Genomic DNA, 14,216 nt, shown 5'->3' on the forward strand with positions numbered 1-14,216 from the left:
GCCTGGCTCCCCCGGAGGCCCATTCCCCTTTTCTGCTGTTGTCAGACCCAGGAGGCAAACGCCCAGAGCTCCTCCCATTGCTGGGCAGGGGGTTCCCAGTCTTGGCTGTGCTTCCCTCAACTCTTTGCCCTGCCCTGGAGGAGCTGCAAGCTGGCCCAGGCCAGCCTGTCACATTCCAGTGGGCCACCTCTCACTACACCCCTCTGCCTCCTCCCCAGCAACCCTCTTCCACTGGGAGAGGGGCAGAGCTTGGTGGCACAGAGGCCAGCAGGCATCCTGGACCCAGCCCTGGGGACCCACAGGTCTGCCCCAGCCCTGTTGCCCTACAGCAGTTGCTGGGCCCATTCTCGAGTCTCTTTGCCCATCCTGGCTGTAACTGAGTCAGTCCTTGAATTTATGAAGGCCTGATACTGGGTGTGGGGGGGTGGGAGTGGGCAGACAGGGGCTAGGAGCTGCATGGCTCAGATCCGTGAGTGTGGCCAACTTGGGGGTCCTGCTCACCTTCTCCGCTTGGGGGCCGGGTGGGCCAGGTGCTCCAGCTTTGCCTGGAAATCCAGGGGGACCCTAAACCAACAAAGGAGCAGGCAGGGATGAACACAGGCTGGAAAGGAGCTCCGCTTCCTTCTTCCTCCTGAGTGTGCTTTACCGTTAACATGATGCATTTTTTTTTACTTCCGGGCTGCTGGGCTGCTGGGGCCCACCCAGGAGGCCTTGCTCTCCGGGTCCCTGTTCCTGGAATCAGGCCTGACCACCCAGGCCGTTCCTCCTCCCGGGCCTTCCTCCCTTCCCTCTCCAGGCCCACCCTCATGCCGCCTGGCCTGCCCCTGCCAGACTGGGAGCACACCGACAGAGCTGGCTTTGTGTCTGCACTCACCGGGGGGCCTGGAAAGCCGGGCTGGCCTTGGAATCCCTGGGGGAAGAAAGCAAGGGGCAGTGTGCTGCGCCACCCTCTCTCCAGCCTGGCTGCCCAGGTGGAAAGAGTGACACGGTGAGTCCTGGGGCCTTGTCCTCCACTCTGCCTCCAAAGGCCGGCAGATGAGGCTCTGGGCATGAGGTGAGAGGTTACAGCTCAAAGATGGTGGAGGCTGGGAGGCGACAGCTGGTCCCCACCCCCATACATAAGAGTGACCACCAGGGAGAGGCCCCCTTTCCTGCCTCCCCCCAGCCCTTCACAGTGGTCAGAACAACCAGCTAGGTCCCTGTCACCACTCACCTGGTCTCCTTTCTCACCCGAGCTTCCTTGGGGTCCTCGCTCTCCTCGGGGACCCTGTTGCCAACCACAGAGAACAATGCATCTGGAACCCCCAGATGCAACCTTCCCATGCAACCGTCCTGTCCCCAGACCCCAGGGCAGGATCGGGGATTCTCATGTCCACATCTCTCTGTCCCCTTCCTCACTCACCGCTGGGCCTGGGGGACCTGGGAGGCCTTCAGATCCTGGTGGGCCCTGCTGACACAAAGGAGCAGAATCAGTTGCTCTGACTGGGGGGGAGGGGGGAGATCAGGGCTGGGGGCAGGGGATGGGCACAGGGCAGAGGCAGGGATGTGGGCAGAGGCCCTTCCAAGCTGCAGGACTCCTCTCCCGGGTCTGTTCAGCCGCCCCTTCCCTTGTCTGAGCTACTGAACCAGCCTCTTAACTAGTTCTGCCACCTCTTAGTTCACTTTAAAAGCCAGCTCCTCTTCTTCAACACAGCTCTGATTGTAACACCCTCTTGCTCCCACACCCTCCATGGCTCCCCTCCGTCAACCAAACACTGAGTTTTGAGGCATCCTGTGATCTGATACCAACCACCCTTTCCTGCTTCACTTCCCTCTCCTTTTCTTATCCTCTGCCTGGCTTGGTCAGACTGCTGTTCCCTGAATACGATACATTCATACCACTGACTGTCCCCTCTACCTAGAATTCTGTCATCCCTTATCCTTTCCAGGTCTCTTGAAAGCTTATCAAATCATCGATGGCTCCAATCTGTTCCAGGGGTGCCCCCACCCATGGCCTCTCCCTCGGATTCCCCGGCAACTATATGTCTTCCCCCACCCCCGACCCTGAAGCTCCACTCAAGGCTCAGTTCCAATGCCAGCCCCTTAGAGAGGCCTCCCTAACCCTCCGTCTACAGCATCCTGTTCATGGCTCCAGCGTGATTTTTTCCACCAGTCCCATCTCTCCTAATTTATATGTTATCTGTTTATTCATCTGTTATCTGCTTGTCCCACTGGAACTTGAGCTCCCTGAGGGCCAGAGGCCCAACTGCCTGTTTTATCCATCAAGGCATCTTCCGAACAGAGCCTGGCACCTAGAAGGCCCCCCCGAGAAATATGTTATTGAATAAAGGCACAGCTGGGGTTTACAGCATCCTACCTGGCCTCACCAGCGGCTGTGGGTGGGCGGCATGAGTGATGGGGAAGGGAAGACAAAGGTTTGGGGAGGCTGGAAACAAACAGGGTTGGGTTCAAGTCCAGCCTCAGCCCTAATTCCCTAACTAGCTGCAGGACCCCGGGTGAGCTGTGTCTCAGCGGGGGCTCCCACTGATGGCCTATGCTCAGGGTGGGTCTGGCACACTGGCTGTGTCGGCTCTGGGTGGCCTGGGACAGGCCAGGAGGCAGCGGGGTCCAGAGTGTCGGGCTGGCTCTCCAGCCTGTGGGCGTGGGGGTGGAAGTCCTCTCTTCCAGGCAGCCCCTCCAGCCATCTCCACTAAACCTGGCGCGATCCTCCTCCTCGCAGCTGCCGCCCCCGCAGCAACCAGCCGGCAGCGCCGACTGCTTGAGACGCAGCTGGAGGATTCGGGGGCTGGGAAGCTGGGGTCATGTCTCGCGTTCACCGGGGCGGCTGGGAAGCTCTCCAGGCGGCGGCAGCGGAGGAGGCGGCGGGCGGGCAGGGACCAGCCATTTGAAGCCCTTCCTCCCGCCCCCGCGCGCGCTGGGGAGCAGCACTCTGGTACTCACCGATTCTCCTTTCTCTCCCGGGGAACCCGCGTAGCCTCGCTCCCCCTTGATGCCCTGACAGGCAACAAAGAGAGAGGGAATTAGCCCCGCAGCCCGCCCGCCCGGCATGGTGCGATGGGAGGGGTGGAGACTGCAGCTGGCACCCAGACTGGCACTTGGGCGCAGATGGAGCCCAGGAAGAGGCTGGGAACCAGTGGGGTGGGGTGCTCTCGGAGCGGGAGCGCGGCTCCGGGTTTCCCACCACCACCACTGGAAAGGAGGGGGGGGGGTGGTCATGTCTACCGAACTTGGGCCTCCGCAGGGTCTCCCCAACTTTCCCTGCCCCTCCCCACCAGACAGCCTTCAATCCTCTCCCAGTCTGGGAGGCTCCGGGTGCTCTGAGCCGCTGGCCCCTGATATGTAGCGACTCCAGTGGGCCCCCCCAAAGCAGAGAGGTGGGCCAAGTCCCACTCTCAAGGGGGCTGATATGGCCGGGGCAGGGGAGGGGAGGTTGGTCTCTGAATGGACAGCCTGGCAGGAAACACCAGCTGAAATGCTGATGGAGGAGGAAGCCTACTGAGGCTGCCCAAGCCTGGCCCTGTTCTGACCACCACCCCTGGGCACCCGGACCACCCACCCCTGCCCCCGCCCCGGGCCTGCTTACTCACAGGCAGTCCTGGGGGGCCCATGGCTCCTGGGTAACCAGGTTGCCCTGGAGGACCCTGCAAAGAAAGGGAGACATGATGGACCAGCCCCTCAACATTTCTGTCCCCACCCCCCCAGGTAAGAGGGCAGCCAAGGCCAGCCGGTCTGCAGTTTCCTCTCAGCAGGCACCAGTCCGCCCCCGGGACAGCCACCACCTCAAGCCATATCCCCTAGGCCAGTTTCCCTCAGTGGAGACCACCTCCAGAGGCCTGGACCCTGGGGGGCAGAGCCGAAGGAGGAAACCCCGGGGCAGCCGATGAGGAGGACCAGAGTCGGGGAGTGGAGGGGGCAGGCTCAACCCTGCAGGAAGAGGGAGGGAGGAAGCCCCTGGGGACGGGGGTGTTTGCCCCTAACAGGAGTGAGGGCGCCCGGAGATCGGCTTCCTTGGATCCTGAGGGCTTGTGAAGATCCCAGTGCTGAGGGATTCAGGGCTGAGGGGCAGAGAGTTTCACCTCCCATCTTCCACTTGACAGCCATCCCAGGGGGCCCAACCCATCTCCCCAGGGCTCTTCATCTGTCGCCACCCCCCTGCCGCCTTCTCTTACCGGCTCCCCCTTCTCTCCCGTCAGGCCCCTGAGGCCTCGCTCTCCTTGAAGACCCTTGAAGAGAAAAATCATGAGAAACTGCAGGGGAGGGCAGTCCCCACCCAGCCCCTGCCTCCTCCCCACGGCCCCACAGCCCTCTGTTCCCATTCTAGGCAAAGGTGGGGGGGTGGCTGCTGGTGGCCCCCAGAGTGTCCCCGGCAAAGTGACCATAGGGGGTGGACCCAGAAGGGCAACACTGTCAGAGGTATAAATTCCCACATACGGGTGCCTCTCAGGAGCGGGGGCCCCCACGACGGGCCGCCAGAGAGATACACCCACCCGGGCGGGTGACTCTCAGAAGGCACTTCTCAGGTGACTGTCATTGGTTGGCCCTACTGTGACCACTGTCTGGGGCGGACCTTTAGGAGGGTGACACATGTGCTCCCTCCGAGGGGCAACTGTCAGCAGAGGTGTTCCTAGAGTGCTCCCCACCAAGATGTAGCACCCGATGCCAGACACTTACCTGTCCAAGCCCCGCCCCCACCCCCCACCCCAGGCAAAAATCAACTTCCTTTAGGGATGCTGGGGAAGGACTCAGGAAGGCTCCCTCCAGAGCAGTCCCTGTCTCTTTGGGGACATCCATTGCAAAGTAGAGTCCCCATCCCTCATCCTCAACCTGGACTTCATAGATGCAACACACCGTTAAGGGGCCGGGTCTGCCCCTTCTCCCTCATGCCTTCCAGAGACGCGGCGCCCAAACCTTTCCACGACACAAGACAGATGGCTAGACGGACAGATGGCCCCTCCACCCAAGCAAGCAGAAACAGACAAGGTCCGGCCAGGATGAGGACGTGGGGACAGATGGAGCTGTGACAAGGAGGGGCCCTGCTCCCTGAGCCGCCATCACCAGCCCTGGAAGGAGAGGAGCCGACCCCGGGAACATGAAGTCCGACAAAACAGGAGGTTAGTTTCCATGACCCAGGAGGGAGCAACAGTGAGGATGAGAATGACTTAAACGTACTTGTGATGATGACGAAGGCAGAGCAATTAACGACACCGGGCGGAAGGAGGTGGCCAAGACCCTGGGCAGGAGGGGCAGGGCCCCGTGACACCCGGAAACCCTGCTGCTGGCATCACATGCCCAGCCTCAGAGCAGACTTGGCCCAGAGCCAAAGAAGAAGAAGGGACGAGGAGGAAGCTTCCTCTAGGATGATGGGAAAGGTTGCAAGCGTGGCCGCCTTGAAATCCCCGGGGCGCCTCTGGACCAGCCCCGCCAAGCAGCAGGGCAGTGAACCCGTGCCAGCCTGCAGTGTGAAGCCCTAAAGCTTTGGCATCTCTGCCGGGCTCTGTGCCAGGCACCTGGCAGGGCCCCAAGAACTACTTTCAGCAAATCTTCAGTCAACACCAAAGGTGGGAGAAGCAGGAGGCAGAGTGAGAAGGGAGGGAATAAAGAGGCCCCTAGAGGCACCAGCTTAAAATAAGAAGGTAAAATAGCTCCGGAGGATTTGGGGGGGAGTGATGTGTGATTGTGGGAGAGAAAAAAGGGAAACGGAAGGGGGGAGAAGAGAGACGATGAGAGAGAGAGAAAGCAGGAGAAGAGGGAGAAGGGAAAAATGGAAAGAAAGTCAGAGACTGGGAGGCTGTCCAAGCTGCTGGGACCTCAGGGAACCTGTGTCGTTAGCTACCAAGCCTGCAGGGGTATGACGACGATGATACACACACACACACACACACACACACACACACAGAGGAGGGAGGCCAGGGCATGGCAGGAAGGGACACGAGCAAAAGCCACAGAGACCTGGCTGGCAGGGGAGGGGAGGTCGAGCAGCGCTAGGTTCTTACAGGCAATCCGGGGGAGCCAACAGCACCAGGAAAACCTGGGGGGCCCTGGTGGGAGAAACAGGCAGGTCACATCTCACAAGCACAGTAACCCTGGGTCACAATCTGGGGCTGAGGGCTCACGGGGAAAGGAAGTCATGGGGGGTATTATCAAGGCAGCTAGAAAAGAGACTCGTCCCGAGTCTTGGACCAGAAGCCACCTGCTCCTCCTCGCCTCGGCTCCAGGAAGAATGAATGGCTCTGCTGAGGGTGGAGACACGCAACAGTCCCCGGAGTCAGACCACCGGCCCACGTCTCCCCACGTCCAGGTGAACCCCAGTGCCAGAGTGGAAGCCCATGGTGCCTGTCACCTGACCTCCACGGGCCCCCAGGTCAGGGCTCCCTGGTTCTACGATGACTCCCACCAGCCAAAAAAAAAAAATTTTTTTTTCCTCCAAAGGAAGTGTTTTCAGTTCTTCCAGGTTTTCCTAGTCACGTCTACGTCCCTGCCATGTCAACACCAGGGGAGACGCTCCTAGGCTGGTCACTGCAGGCTTGTCCTAGAGACTAGCCCTAGAGAGCCATGGAGGGTGGCTCCATCTTAGCTTCTGGCCCCTGCCTGCAGGTTGCCACACGCTTTCTTGGCAGTCGAGACCATGAGCCATCGTGCAAAACACAGCAGGGATGGGGGCTGGAGGTGGGGGTGGGAAACACGAATATGCCCCGAGGCCTCCTCTAAGCAGGACCACAGGCAGAATGGAGCGGGGCAGGCCGGTTCTGGGGGATTCGGAGGTTGGAGACCACAGTCCCGCAGATGCTGTGATGAGGGAAAGGCAGAAGAGGTTCCCCCTTTCTGTCCTGCCCAGCTTCCTGGGATATGGCAGCAGAATGGTGTCTGGGTTTTATGTCTCCTTTGAGAGCCTCTCAAGCAGGCCAGAAGACCACAGATACTCACAATAGGGCCTGGAGGACCCGGGGAGCCCCTCATACCAGGTGGACCCTGCGAAGGAAGCCACGGGAAATAAATGAAGAGGCTCAGAGCTTGCAGCGCCCCAGTTGGGGGGGGGGTGTCTCTGCAGCCCTTCTCCCAGCCCTCCACAGTCAAGAGGCAGTTGCTGTCAGCGCTGGATGGTAAAGCTTTCATGCAGTTCATTCAATCAGCCCACAAACATTTATCGAGCAACTGTTATGTACTGAGCACCATCCCAGGTGCTGAAGACATAACAGTAGACGGGACTTTAAAATCCTTGCCTTGTGGCAGTTACATTCTGGGAAGAGGTGGACAGGAAAGACTAGAACAGGGGCTGGCGTGCAGGCGGTGATCAGCAGATACCTGCCGTGTGTTCCCGAGGGAAGGGAACACAAGGATGCCAGAGGGTGAGGAGTGGGGGGCAGGGAGAGGGCCTGGGGCTCGAGGGATGTGGGGTGTGTGGGGGGCTCCATTCTAGAGGATGGTCAGGGAAGGTCTCCGGGAGATGGGGAGGGACAGGGAAGCCTGGTGTGCCGCGGTCCAGCAAAGAGTCGGACGTGACTTAGTAACTGAACAACAGGGAATATCTCACTGAGAAGGTGATCTTTGGAAAAAAAAAAAGGGGCTGAAGGGGTGAGGGAGCAGGCCCTGAAGAAAGAGCTGCAGGCTGAGGGAGGAAGAGTGGCCGGGGGCCCAGTGCTGCAAGGAGGCCCCGGGCGCCAGGTGGGCAGATGAAGCCAGAGCAGTGAGGGGTGTGCGGGGTGGCCTGAGGCCTTAGTGGCCTCTGAGGGGCTCCCGGGGGGAGATGAGGAGGCACCAGAAGGCCCAAGGAGACTGCTGGCAGGAATGAGACTGCCCTCAGGAACCGAGGGTTGTCGAGGTGCAGACACCAGCCGCCTCGGGGCCCAGCCCAGGTGGGGACCCAGACTCTTACCTCTTCTCCTCTCTGGCCAGGCAGTCCCGGAGGACCCGGCAGCCCGGGGCTCCCTGCACAGCCCGGGTCTCCCTCGTGGTTGTCCCCCTGGAGCGGGATGGACGGTGAGTGTGAGCAGCCCCGTGGAACACGGGGCAGGAGGCGAGGAGAAGACGGAGGCCCACTCACCCGGGCCTCCTCGGCTCTCGGGCGCTCCCGCTCCATGAAGCACTGTGGACGACAGCCGGAGGCCCGGTCAGCGGCGGGGGTGGGGGGTGTCAGCCGGGGAGCTCGCCCGGCACCAGGGCCACCCCAAGCCCCCCGCCCCTGCCCCAGTCTCCTACCCGGGTGCAGCTGTCGAGGCCTGGCACGCCAGGGATGCCCTGGTCTCCCTTCTCTCTGCTTTCCAGGAGGGCCACCTCGTGGGCTGTCTTGCCCTGGATACAATCCCCACAGATGCTCTGATGAGGAGAAGGGGAGGGCGGTGAGGTCAGGGCCAGAGAAGGGCCAGGATGGGCCAGATGGGGGGAACCCCTGCTCCGAACCCAGCCTGGGGTGCCCTGCGGACTGGCCCCCACGCACACTCTTAAGACCGCCCCAGCCACCGCTCTCTGCCCCCCTAGCTGCATCCGTGCGGCCGCTCGGCTGCCTCCTCGGGGGACCTGGTCCGAACACTGGCTTTGAGTTTCCTCCAGGAAGAAGCTTGGGTGAGGCCAAGCCAATGCCACTGTGCAAGACAGCCATGTGGAGGAGGCGGAGGGGCCCGCCAGGGGGGACCATCTGTCCCGGCTGTTCCTGCAACCTGCGCCCACCGTGAGGACATGCCACCAGGATTCAGCCTGAAAAGGCCAGCTCCACACAGCAGCTCCTCTGCCCAAGGGAGCCAAGGAAACAGCTGCCCGCCCTTTGCAGACAGCCTCAGGGATGGGAGGGCAGGTCCCGGCTGTCATGGGCTCCCCAGTGTGCGGGCCTGGAGTCTTCCTGTGATGAGAAAGGTCCTCCTCTCTCCTGGAGACTTTAACCTCTCGGGGTCACAGACCTCTCTGAGAGTCTGATGGAGGCTATGTGTCCTCACCCCCCTCAAAATGAAACCTACTAGTGGAAAACTAGTCTACAGTTTCAGAGGACTGGGAAGCCGGGCGTCTACCCACAGCCTGGTGGGGCGGGGAGACGTCCATGGGCCTCTAGAGGAGCTGCCGCTCCATCGCCACTGTTCACTGTGAAGCTCAATGATTGTCATTGACTCAGCACTCGGGACACCAGCCATGGTGACAGGCCTCTGCACACGACCGCATTCAACCCAGACAGTGCAATGAGGCGGGTCATCTTACAAGCACTCTGGAGATGGGAAAGCCAAGGCTCAAAGAGACAGCCTGACTTGTCTAAAGTTAAGTGGGACCCTGGATTAGAGTTTGATCTGAGGGTGTAACGAGTGCTCTGTCCACAGACTCAGGCTTTCCCTGGGCTGTGGGTGCCTGTGGGAGTCAGCACCCCCTGGGGCGCCATCGGATCGTTTCTCCAGACCACACTTGGTTCCTGTCGGGGGCCCTCCATGGAGCACTTGATCACGACGCTGTGAGATGACATGTTACACAAATAATGTTGAATGCTACCTTTGGAGTCACACCATCACTTGCCCAGAGGCAGACCTTGGGGAACCTCGGGTTGCCAGAGGCCTAGGGCGGAAGAGCTGGGGTTCACTGCCACAGCCCCACCATGATCCAACCTATAACTCTTGCCGGCAGATTAGCCCAACATCAAGCTGCTTCTGGCGATGACTGCTGTCCAGAGCAGGGTGGGGCACCGCATGCTCTGTTCTGAGTAGGACCGCTGGACTCATGGTAGGTCCAGAGCACTTACCAGCCAGTGCCAGAAGGGGATGACCAGGACGGGGCGGGGGGACTCTGGAGGCTAGGGCCTGGGAGGGACCCCTTGGGATGCTGAGTGGGAGGAGGAAGACTCCTGGCCTGGTCTTTAGAAGTGATTGAGCAATGAAAGACTGTGTCACCCGTGGTGTCCAGTGTGGGAGGTCAGACCAGACCATGGCCCCGGGGTGTCCCTAACCCAGGCCAGCTCTCCCACCAGGCCCTAGCTCCTGGTTCTTGCACCACTAGAAGTGCCTCTCGAACCCCCCTCCTTCCTGGATTCCTTCTGGATCGACCAAGGGACAGCAAAGGTTTCTTCCAGGCCCTCACTCAGGCTTATCCATAGCACATAACCCTCACAGGTCCCCGTCTGACAGTTGGAAAAGTGCACTTTCCCCCTCCCCACTCTGCCCCGGTGTGAACTCACCGGTGGCAGCTGTGGGCCGGTCTCACAGGTGCAATTTGCAAGAGCACCCATGGCCACATGGGTGCCTTTGCAGGATTCCTTCAAACATTCGTTCAGCAAACACTGACTGGGGGGGTCTGTTCTGAGCCAGCACTGTGTTAGCCCCCCTTATGCAGATGTGTGGCATGCCTGGTCCCCACAAACAGCTCCATCTGCAGCTCTCTGTGAGCAGCGCCATGCAGCTGAGCGCTGACTATGATGATCCCCTTAGGGGAAGCCCTGCCAGTTCCCACACCCTTCCTCCGACGCTCTTACCTTCAGGAGGTGCTGCTCAATGGGCAAGGATCCCTGCAAGAGACAGACACGAGGGCTCAGCAGGGGTATGGGGACTTGGGGCATCAGGTGAAGCCTTGGGAAGCCACGAGGCATCCAGGCTTCTCCCAGCCTCAGAAGAGGGAACCCCACTGAGGCTAAGGGTGCTGGCGTGGCAAACTCAGCCCTGAGAAGAGTAGGGGAGGCGCTGGGTGATGAGACCTGGCCAGTACCTACCAGTTCTGCAGTCAGCCCCGGCTGTCCTGGCAAACCGTTGTGCCCAGGCACCCCCTGCAGCCAAGAAGAGACACGGGTGATTGGACACCTGTCTCTAGCCTGTAGGTCCCTCTGATTCATTCTCACCATCACCACTGCTCCTTCCCTTCATCCTGCAGAGCTGAGAGTCCAGGCTGGCACAAAGCTGATGTCTATTCTTAACTCGAAAGTCTCCAGACGGTTTGTAGGGGTAGCTGAGGTAGGCCCAGAGGAGGGACCCCCTCCCCATAAAACCAGTCCAAAAAGAGTTCTTCCCCTACACGTTAGGGGCAGAGGGTCTTCTGTGTAGTAAATAACTATGGTTTCTTTCTGTGCTAAGTAATTTTCCTATATTTTATCATTTAATCACCACAGTTGTTTTGGTGTGTTGAGTGTTATCTCCAGCTTAAAAACAAGATGAAGAACTCGGAGAGGCAAGTAACTTGCTAAAGGTCACAGGATGAGCAAGGCACAGAGGTGAGATGCAGACTGAGGACCACTGACTTCAACCCCCCTCTTAAAGACTATTTCAGCATCATTCCTCAAAAAGCATCTCCAAGAATGCTCATGCATACACAGGGAGGAGGCTGGCAGTCAGACCCGTCCAGGTGCAGATCCTAACTGACCACCCGCACAACTTTTGGCAGGTTACTTGAGAGGGGAAAAAAAATCTCTGCCTCTGTTTCCTTTTCTGTAAAACAGGGATAGTTTACGGGGAGGCTTAAAGGAGCTCACAGCTATAAAGAGCTTTGTACAGAGCCTGGCACCTGCGATGCTCACGTTAAATGTTTGCCACCCAGACTCTGTTCCCCTTACAGACACACAATGCATATTAAATACTCCTTGGAGGCTGGGAGTGTGTTCGGTTTTAAACCCCCGGTGCCCTGGAGGAGGCCTGCATCAACTATGTGCTGCGTGAATGCACCACTGCTCCCCCACCCACAGGGTTTCCGTGGTCTACTCTGACAGCCGGGCTCCCTTCGAGTCACAGTGTCCAGCGATAGAACCTGTCACCCTCCCCAACAGCCCACCTGATCTCAGGCCAGGTTCCACCAGGCCTGGGTCAGACCTTGAGTCAGTCTCCCCCGGCCCCTCCTGCACCCCACGTGCCGTCACCCAGCCCTGCTCATTCCGAGCCCTCAGTGGGTTAAGAAGGTAAAGTGTTTAGAATAACACCCGACACAGGGAAAACACCTTGACCGTGTTCTTTCTAATTAGGCCCTAAAGCATCATTCACCCCTGCTCCCTTCTTCATTGCCTGTGTGTTCGTTCAAGCCTGAGACTGTGAGTTTCTTGTCCTGGCCTCCCAGCACCACACCTCCCACTTGGTTCTACTGTAGACTGAAGAGCTACCTACGCACCGTCTACTAGCTATAGAACCACACATTCCTTAACGTCTGTAGGAATGGATGTCATTCCTGGAGTCGGGATGCTGTGTATCTCCAAGTCTATTCCTGTGCCTGAAGAGAGTTACTGCTGGGCTCTCCCTTCCTTGGAAGGACTCCCAGGCATGGGGACCTGCACCCGGCCTGGCACGGGGCAGGTGCCTGCTGGCAGGAGCCTCGGCTTGGTCTCCAGCGCTGGCGCCGGACGGGGACTCTGGTGCCTGGGACCAGACTTGGTGGCATCCACTCTTTCTGCCTTGTTCCTCCAGCATGTCTTGGCCAGGTTCACATGACATCAGTGTGCGCTCGTTAATGGGTCACTTTGAAATGACTCTCATGCTTCTCCTGGCAAATCGCAAGCCCCCTGCAGACTGATTCCTATTTCCTGGCCATGCGGCCGGAAGCCTGGACACTTGGTAAAGGTGAGGCTGGCCTGTGGGGGACCCAAAGTTGGCTCTAATTCTGAGCTTTCAAAAAGACAGAGAACTGGAATCCTAACAGAGGCTCTCATCAGCAAAGGGGGTCCCCAGAGCCTATTCTCAGGCCAGGGTGGAGGCAGGTGTATAGTAAATTGTCAGGGCAGAGGGAACCTTCCATGCGATTCTCCCTTGCTTTTTCAGGTGAGACTCACTCTTTCATGAGCTGGGAGCCAGACAAGCAGAAGCCACTGTCTCTGCCGCCTAGGGCCTCTGGGAAGTGTGGCCTGGCATGCAAACCTGGGGGAGCCACCCTGCAGGGCAGTGGAGGTCAGACAAACGTGCCCTGCTCGGGAAAGCCCCAGTTCAGCACTGCCAATTCCTAGCCAATGATTCCAGACAAGATATTTCACCTCCCAGAGCCTCAGTGTGTCCAGCTGTGACTTGGGGATAACATCGCCCTCCTACTGGAGTTGATGTAAGGCCCAGATGAATGCAAGAGAACAGATGTAAAATCGTAAGAGTGGTTGTCATAATGATGGCATGTTCACTATATGTCAGGCAAGGTTCTATACATTTAGCAGGTGTTAACTTGTTTAACAATACTCACAAAAGCCCCATGAGGTAGGTTTGGTAATTATTTCCCCTTAACAGATGAAGGAACCGAGACACAGAGAGGGTAAGTAACATACCCATTGTCACAAAGCTAACACATAACAGACCTGGGATTCAAAGTCAGGCTGCTTGGTTCTGGAACACACACTCTAATCATGATGTCACGTGGATCTCAACTCCTGCTTCTCTCTCCCACTGTGTGGTCTCCTTCCTGCTCCCCAGACATGGCAGGCACGTCCTCACCCCCGGGCCTTTGCACCTGCTACCTTGTCCGTCAGGAATATTCTCCTTTGCAGGCTCAAGCCTCATTTCCTTCAAGTCTTTTTATTTTTTCTTTTTCTCTTTTTTCCTTTAGGTCTTGAGTCAAACGTTCCTTTCTTTTCAAGACTTTTCGCAAATATCTGCTCTGGGCTCTTCCCATTTCCTATCTTCACTCCCTGTTTTAACTTTCTCATCAGGAGGTATCACTTTCTAACATACTATATTTTATTTCTTTCTCTGGCTTATCATCTGTCTCTCCTACTGCAATGCAAGCTCCCAAAGAGCAGAGATTTCTTTCTGTCCACTGCTGTATCGCTGGCACCTAAAACAGTGCCTGGACAATGGTAGACGTGCAAAAATATTTGTTGTGTGAATGAATGTTCAATGCTGCTCCAAAATGGTGAGCTCTGTACCAGTGCCAAGGATTGTTAGCAGACCTAGATTCTGGGTTCCCGCCGGCTGATCAAGGCCTGAGCTGGGCACGGGTGTCAGTGGGATGCCTGGGCTACACTCAACAGGACATGCCTCAGAAAGAAGCTGGGAGGACACACAGCCTCCCCTCAGGGACCAGTGGGCCCTGGGTACCACCCTGGGAAGCAGGAGACAAGGAGTGAGAAATGACATGTACGGGTGTTGGGGCCAGGGAGCGGCACACTTGGGGTCAAGCACAGAGCATGCGCCCTGCCGCCCTGCCCTCCCTTCGCCTTCCCTCTGTACCTGCAGCCCAGGCATTCCAGGAGGGCCTGGTGGTCCAGGAACACCCGGAGGACCCTGAGGGAGAGAAGAAATCATCAGACCCGGAAGAGAATTCTGCCCCATTGCTGGGGGCAGCAGTGTTAGGACGGGCAA

At 58.5% G+C, this 14,216-nt stretch overlaps 1 protein-coding gene across 3 annotated transcripts in view; it reads right to left on the bottom strand.

Annotated features, from left to right (window-relative positions):
* COL16A1 (collagen type XVI alpha 1 chain) overlaps positions 1 to 14,216 on the bottom strand; it is a 51,901-nt gene that overhangs the window by 12,854 nt on the left and 24,831 nt on the right. For 2 of the 3 annotated variants that reach the window (XM_020882771.2, XM_070459077.1), the window contains 15 exons: positions 14,085 to 14,138; positions 10,673 to 10,726; positions 10,439 to 10,471; positions 8,197 to 8,313; positions 8,042 to 8,083; positions 7,874 to 7,960; positions 6,925 to 6,969; positions 5,994 to 6,038; positions 4,170 to 4,223; positions 3,588 to 3,641; positions 2,941 to 2,994; positions 1,403 to 1,447; positions 1,214 to 1,267; positions 875 to 910; positions 502 to 564 (listed from right to left, as the gene is read on the bottom strand). In XM_020882771.2, the coding sequence (XP_020738430.2) occupies positions 502 to 564; positions 875 to 910; positions 1,214 to 1,267; positions 1,403 to 1,447; positions 2,941 to 2,994; positions 3,588 to 3,641; positions 4,170 to 4,223; positions 5,994 to 6,038; positions 6,925 to 6,969; positions 7,874 to 7,960; positions 8,042 to 8,083; positions 8,197 to 8,313; positions 10,439 to 10,471; positions 10,673 to 10,726; positions 14,085 to 14,138 (837 nt within the window). The remainder of the gene's footprint in view (positions 1 to 501; positions 565 to 874; positions 911 to 1,213; positions 1,268 to 1,402; positions 1,448 to 2,940; positions 2,995 to 3,587; positions 3,642 to 4,169; positions 4,224 to 5,993; positions 6,039 to 6,924; positions 6,970 to 7,873; positions 7,961 to 8,041; positions 8,084 to 8,196; positions 8,314 to 10,438; positions 10,472 to 10,672; positions 10,727 to 14,084; positions 14,139 to 14,216) is intronic. The other variant, XM_070459076.1, reaches the window with a different exon arrangement.

The sequence above is a fragment of the Odocoileus virginianus genome, chromosome 30 (assembly GCF_023699985.2).
Source record: "Odocoileus virginianus isolate 20LAN1187 ecotype Illinois chromosome 30, Ovbor_1.2, whole genome shotgun sequence".
NCBI lineage: Eukaryota > Metazoa > Chordata > Mammalia > Artiodactyla > Cervidae > Odocoileus > Odocoileus virginianus.